Source organism: Hyalella azteca, unplaced genomic scaffold (assembly GCF_000764305.2).
Source record: "Hyalella azteca isolate HAZT.00-mixed unplaced genomic scaffold, Hazt_2.0.2 contig5880, whole genome shotgun sequence".
Lineage (NCBI taxonomy): Eukaryota > Metazoa > Arthropoda > Malacostraca > Amphipoda > Hyalellidae > Hyalella > Hyalella azteca.
The window spans coordinates 358,597-366,116 of NW_025936059.1; the positions used below are offsets into that span (position 1 = coordinate 358,597).

A 7,520-nucleotide genomic window follows, 5' to 3' on the forward strand; every position below is an offset into this window, starting at 1 on the left:
TACGTTCACGCGTCTCAATAAAACTTTCCTCGATGCGTTCGGCGTCTCTATGGCGGAAACAGTAGCTAAGGATGGTGGAATCCGCCACGTTGTTATTGCACATTTCCAGCACGTTAAAAATCACTGCTGATAACCTAAACAGGGATAGCTGTCGTATAGATGAGTACACTATCGCAATAAATAAAATTTAAAATTTTGTTAATAAGAATATAAAATGTGCACCGAAGCGCTAAAAATGTGTAAAATGGAATTTCATCACGGCCAAATTTGCATAAAATCGCTTGAAATATGTATTCGGTACATTTAACATAAGCGCATAATAAGGTAGTAACCTAAGATAATGAATCAGTTGCGACAGCGTTTTCCATAGTTTGCAACCAATGTTCCGTTTTCAGTTATCCTTGCTCATGCTTTCTATGGCAGCATTAATCTCCAGCAGCTGATCCAGGAGATTGTTATCAGCGAGCAAAGAGGCTATCTGGGGCAGGATGTCAATAATCTCTCGTCCTCTGCCCGAATCTCGGGCCACACGAGCCAGAGCTTCACGCCAGAGATCCTCTTCCCCACACGTCCAGGCACACTTTAGTGCAGGGCTCCAGCGCTCCAACCCAGTGTTATGACCAACAGAGTTTGGCCCATCGAGGAACTTCGTAAACGGCACCTTCACGCGGAACTGTTCGCCATCATCGTCGGAGAAGAACAAGGTTAATTTAGCGGTTCTGATCGGCTGCAAAGTGAAGTAAAAACTTGACCTAATTTCACCATTCCGTGCTCTGTTAATCAATGTTTTCATTCCGTATACAAGGTTACGTCGCTCAGCCACGTCAAGCCCAGACAGGAAAGGATGCGAGACGTGCACGACGTTGACGCACTTCGAGGTTCCCAGAGGCGTCTCCTTGCTGGACCGCCACACGACGTACGAGGGGTTATGCTCGTAGATTTCGTAGGTGTTTGTCTTGGTGGTAGTGCCACACTTGGCGACGTGGGTAGCAGCGTGAGGGCTCAAGCCATCCTCCATCACAACCATGGGCTCCGACACATGATAGCCTGGGTCCATGAGCACTACTCCCGGGCGTCCTGCCACGCGCAGGCGCACGCACACCAGCACGTGCTCCTTCTCGCTCGGGAACAGCGGCGGCGTCGAGTTAGAGCAATACCAGTCGAGACGTTCGATGTCCTCTTCGCACGACACCTGACAATATATGAAGATATATTTAAAATAAATATTAATGAATAATTAAAAAGAAATTAATATGCAAAAAATTGAACTCGTCTCGTTCAACTTTTGAGATAACTTTGTTTTATTTTCCGATGGAAAATTGAAGATGACTGGTGCAACGGATAGGCAGAACCTTTTCACGAAGCAGATAATAAAACTTAAGTAGATAAATAGAATAAAATCTGAATACCGAAGAGAAATTCAAAACCAAAGTTTAGGTGCATGACTGACCTGGTACATGGAGTCCTTGAGGCCGGGGTAAGACGACTCGAGGTGCGCAAGCTTGGACAGGAGGTCGGAGCTGAGCCCGACGCAGGTGTAGCGGCCCGGCAGCACTGGTATGTCATAGTCACGGAAGAACTCTGACAGAGAGCTGTAGTCTGAACGGTTCTTGTTAAACTCTTGGCAGAACCTGCAAGTGGATCACAGAGTGAGTATGGATAATTGAATTGACAGTTTACAGCACTCGGCACTAGTGTATCATTGCAAGATACGCCCACGAGGGCGAATATCCAAGTAATCAAACTGGGCGTTGTGTTCGCAATAACAAATACAATCTCAGGAGGCAATAAATGTAAATTGATCAGGAAGTGAGAAGCCAGAGCTGAGATTGGAGGAAATCCTCATTTAAGCCTAGAACCATCCAAGTACAGCTACCCACTACCGCGTTAATTCAAGAAATACACGGCGAGCTGGTAAACTTACTGTAGAAATGTCGACACTGTATCGTAGGGCAAGGCTTGCAGACAGTCCTGCAGCTGCTGCCTCACTGGCACCAGGAAAGTTCGCAAGTCGCGCTCACACGAGAACTCAAGTTCTGGCCGCTCACAGCCGTAGAGGGGCAGTACGAGTGGGTGATGCGCTGGCCACTCGTCCTCGTCCCAGTCGCTGTCGTCACTGGACGAGTCGTCGTCACGGGCGCTGCTGTCCGTCACACTCACGCCGTCACACCGTGACGAGAAGTAACCCGAGGAGTGGGCTTCAGAGTAATCTGATATCGGCAACTTTAATGAACCAAATTCTTCTGTTCTTGTGATGAAACCTGAAGACGCGTTAGAGTTTGAAGCAAAAGATATGCTTGTACTGCCACTGACTGCGCTGTCCACACTGTAAGCAAAGAAGTTATGTAGGCAGAAAGTATACACGAACCGTCGAGGATATAAACAATGAGCTAATAAAATTTGAACAAGGCGTTCAATATATTAAATTCGTAGTTAAATACCGTGCCTTATCTAGCAGATCTTTTTCTTTTTCATGCTAAAACATTTATTTTGCTCCGGGGTCAGTTCGATATAGAGCCTCCATTGGTATACCTGATACCAAGAGTTCGCGCGAGAAAGATCTCGGATCAGCCATTCCCTAATCATTATACCAAAGAAAAACAGTCACGAAATTCCCATCGCCCCGATTTTCAGAAAAAAATGAATTGCCTCTGAAACACAGTAAGTTGAATTAACAAGTTTTCAGTAGTAATGCTGACTGCGCACCTGCTAGCACTGCCACGACGACCCTGCGCGCGCTGGAGAGGCGGCGCGTTGGTCGACTGGGAAAATATCGGGCTCTTGTGGCCCGGCTGCTTCTCGAGTCAACTGGGCCAGCAGGAGTCGCGTGTGCCCCATTCAACGATGACTTCTCTGTCCTCTTCGGAGGCCTCCTCGCCGAGCGTGACAGGCTGAGAGCAGCCCATGGTTCTGGGTGACGCCGGTGGGATGTTGTTCAGCCCACCGACTCTTAAGCCATCTGTTTCGTCCAAAGAGTTTTCTGTAAAAAAATTAAGATTAATGACTGTGACAAAGTGAGGAAACGTCAGTTATAACAGCATTGCAGACTCGAGCCAGGTTCACCTCATACTGCCGGACACATGCCAGTCACTGTCCAGTTCATCAAAGTCTTCAAGGCACTTTTATAGAAGCATTCACACCAGCCATTCAAGGCACTTGCTAATTGCTATGCCCATGGTGTGAATGCTTTCATGGAAATGCATCAAGGAATATTGACTGGAGCGTGACGTAGATGCCTGACACGTGCCCGGCAGTATGGTGTGAACCTGGCCTTAGTAATGAGATTACAAAGGCGATAGCCCGGCTCAATTTCGCAAAGCGAATTTGATTGAAGAACGTAGAAACTACACATTTGCTCATGCCGCACGACTTACGAGGGTCGATCGTGTTGGCATCAGATCGTGCAGACCTTCAGACGATGACCCAGATACCTTTCAAAGAATTAGTTCTGAAAGTTCGTAAATTATAAGTTTCACAATGAAGGAGGTTATCTCTAACGCGAGCTCAGTTCAAATACCGCAGGCGTCGGAATAAAATGTTTCTAGTGCGCAAGGTTCTAGTGCAGTTTACAACATTCCTGTTACTGATCCAACAAAATTAATAGAAATTACTGATCAAGCGAAATCTTCACTTCAAGTGGACAGTCGCTGCGCATTTCAATATTCTCAAACTGTTTTAGAGCGGACTTTCACTACGGAGTACGGACAGATTACACGGCTGAAGCTATAGAAAAACTGTACTAACAAGCTCGCGAGGTGCGATGAAGATAATTACGCAGCAATTAATGCTAATTAATGTGCCTACACATAGCGTTTAATAGAATATGACAAAATAGCCGAGGTCAGCAGGAAACACGTGGCGATATCTCACCGCAGAACGCGGAAGAACATCCGGACAAAAATAGCTCCTGGAAATCCCACGTTAATTTCGGTTAACCTCAGTCACTGAAGTTTTTGGCTTATTTTACGCTACAAATTTAAAATGGTTGAAAATTTAATGCTATTTAACCGAAGTTACTTTCTATGGCGCTTATAATCATAATAAAGTACTGCTTATTGATTATTCCTGTCACACGTGCATAACACGCGGGAAACTGCTGGCATGACGCTCACTATTGCCATTGGTCGACGAAGTTGCCCAAACTATGACGTCAGTGTTCACGCCACCACCTAATCAGTCGTTCCTTCTGAAAGGAGGACGAGAGATTGCGCAACAACTATGCACGTCATGTGCTTCATTCAGGGCTAAGTCCTTCATTCAACGAGCTTCAGAATTTCAACTAGCAGTGCTAGTCTAGGTATGCAAATAGTTCAGCCGTTAAAATTATATCTCTCAGCGCGAATGTGGCCTCCACCCAAAGATTAACGACAGGCTTTCGATTAAGTTCTGCACTCGAGCAGGACATCTTTCACTAGATTTATACAAATTCAATCGGCGATTAGTGCAAGAGTGCCCCTATAGAAAGTTAAAACAAATGCCTAAGACTAAATGAAATCTAACGCTAATGAACCAGAATAATGTTTGAAAGTTGCAGGGTCTTCTACATCTAACAGTATTCCAGCCGTGCATATCAAATGTAGTCATTCCTTGCATTCATATAATATATTCAGACAAGTTCATTATAAACTTCAGTCCGCACACTCGGCTACCCGCTACCCTGCTTAGTCACGAGACACACAGGCAAGCATGTAGGCAAGAGTGTAGTCTGGAAAAGTCCTATTTTTGTCTGAAATATCGCGGCTCTAATATCATATAATTTCAGTAGGTATGAAATCTCGTGGCTCGAATGTCATAAATTTTTGTTTGATTAAAAAATCGCGGTTTGCACTTCGCAAACATGTCATTTCATAAAATTTTCAACTTCCGCAATCCGCATTGCTTTACCGTTTCCGCCAAGAATATCTTGCAGAAAAAACATAAACATCGTAATGTAAACAAATAAACAAAACGTTTGTTGAAGATCGCGCATAGTTGCTGTCATGTCAAAGCGGTCAGACTGTATATTAACACGTGCTGAACTTACAGTAGAGACAAATTTTATTGTATTTGACTGTTTAAGGGTAAAATTAGAGATTTGGGGTAACACGTGCATAAACTTTGTAAATAAATTCGCATTCGCACCTCGTAAATGGCTTTTCATGGCCGAGATATGGAATTCACGGCTCGGTGAAATAGAATCACGGCTTGTAGAAATGGAATCACGGCTGGCAAATCCATAAAACCACGGCTCGAAAAATTCAGTCGCGGCTCGCCAAGTAGATATATTCCATACTCCGCCCGCAAGACTACGCAATTAGCTACGTATCTCGAGGATTCTTGTATCTACAAACTTTAATGAACTAACATTCAAACTGTTAACACTTATTACTACACACCTAGTTCTATTCCAGGGAATGCACACACAGGTTAGATTTATCCACGCCTTATCTAGTTCAAGGTAACGAGGTTCATGTGTAGTCTTGACTCTTGACTGCAGTCTTCAAAGAAACTAAACTTGCTTTAGGAAATGTACCGCCTCGAAACTAAAAATTTTGCAGCAAAGGAGATAAAATATAAAACTGTAACTGCAACCCATTTCATTTGAGGTGCATCAGACGATAAGAATCTTATCTAAACATGCCGTTAGTTCAGGTAAAACTTGACTACGTACAGGCAGCCAACAATCCAACATGTATACTACGCGATTCTGCACCTGAGACTGAGAGGTCATGACTCAACTGAGTCACTCAAGCGATCATATGTTCCAAATTCAGTTTAGCCAACAAGCAAAATCAAAGTATAGCGTCAATTCAACAAGTTAGAACATGAATAAAATGCATTTAAAACTTACCCATTTTTCCAGAACTAAAACGAGCTTGAAAATCCACTCAAGATTTTCTCGGTGAAACAGAGCGTACTTGCTACCTCGATCTGCGACGGCTCAAAGCGGACTAACGTGCGCACCGGATTACCCCGCCTTTATATACCACAGGCGCGCTGTGTGGCTACGTCCGAGATAGAGAACCATGAAGCCTGGTAATCCTCTGAACATGAGTTGAAAAATTTTACAATGGAGCTCAACATTCAGATATCATAGAATAATTAGTAGTTCATGCTACAAGTTACACGTATGTAAATAATGAATTTACGATTTTATCATGTAATTTTCATTTATTTCGCAGTTGAATTACAGTAAGAAATAGCCCCATATAAGCTATTTTGATAAAAAGGTTATAGTATACGAAATTTTTCATCATAAACTCATTATCCTTGTGAGCAATAATTATGAAGACAATGTGCTTCACTAAAGTGCAAACCGACCATGGAGTAAAATTATAATTAACGACTAATGTGTCACTCATCACTGTTATGGAGAATGTTCCCGAATTTGCGAACCTGTTCCTGCATTTGATTTGCACGACTGCTGCTGCATGGCAGTGAACATCTGTCCGTACCTGGATTTGTTGGCATTCATATTAATTTTTTTCACAAATGTCAAGGAATCAAATAGGAACAGAAGCATGTCTGGAAAATATGCTAAATGTAGGAATGCCTTTGTAACCTACATCCGTATAGCGTAAACGAAGAAACTGCGAACTTCCTCTAACTGCACGCACTCTGCGGCTGTATCAGCTTGCGTACGAACCGGAGTATGTAAATGGAGTTACAGGTTTGTTCATGCCTTAGAAATAAATTTAATATCCTTATATTAGATGTGTAATGCTGCCATACAAACGACATAGTTTGTGTGATGCTGCTATACAAACGACATAGTTGTTTGAGTGATGCTGCCATACAAATAGTATAGTATAGTATAGTATAGTATAGTATCTTCGGCATTAAATAAATAGGCCTGGATAGGCCTGTCGCCGATTCTTGTACTTTTCTTGACTAGACTGGCCTTACGGACGGATATCAGTTGTTCCGTAGGGTACGAGGCATTTTAATCGAAAGTCGTGTGTGTCTTCGAAAGTCGTGTGTGTCTTCGAAAGTCGTGTGTGTCTTCGAATGTCGTGCGCGTCTTCGAAAGTGGTGTGTGTCTTCGAAAGTCGTGTGCGTCTTCGAAAGTCGTGGGTGTCTTCGAAAGTCGTGTGCGTCTTCGAAAGTTTTAAGTGCCTTCGAAAGTCGCGTGTATCTTCGAAAGTCGTGTGTGTCTTCGTAAGTCATGCGTGTCTTCAGCTTATATGGCCATTGACTATATATTACAGAGGATGACGACATACGCATATCAAGTCGAGACTCTGCACACTGCACAGACATATAAAATATGATTCCCCTAGGTTCCCCTGGAAATAACTGTTAGAAATAAAGTTCCCAGTGAAAATATTCTAAGGGGAACCTTATTTCTAACAGTTATTTCCAGGGGAACGTAGGGGAACCATATTTTATAGAACGTATTTCTACTGGGAGCGTTTTTTTCTAGCAACTAATTCTCAATAAAATATGGTTCCCCTAGGTTCCTCTGGAAATAACTGTTAGAAACAAGGTTACCCTTAGAATATTTTCACTGGGAACCTTATTTCTAACATGCGCTATTTTCA

The 7,520-nt window shown here is 43.2% G+C and overlaps 1 protein-coding gene across 1 annotated transcript; it reads right to left on the bottom strand.

Annotated features, from left to right (window-relative positions):
* Window positions 1–225: 225 nt before the first annotated feature.
* LOC108665911 lies at window positions 226–5,834 on the bottom strand. The gene is made up of 6 exons (XM_047880670.1): window positions 5,831–5,834; window positions 2,844–2,980; window positions 2,707–2,792; window positions 1,925–2,326; window positions 1,451–1,631; window positions 226–1,192 (listed from the first exon to the last, which is right to left on the bottom strand). The coding sequence occupies exons 1-6, from the start codon at window positions 5,832–5,834 to the stop codon at window positions 392–394; spliced, it is 1,611 nt and encodes a 536-aa protein (XP_047736626.1). The 3' UTR covers window positions 226–391.
* Between the last annotated feature and the right edge of the window lie 1,686 nt (window positions 5,835–7,520).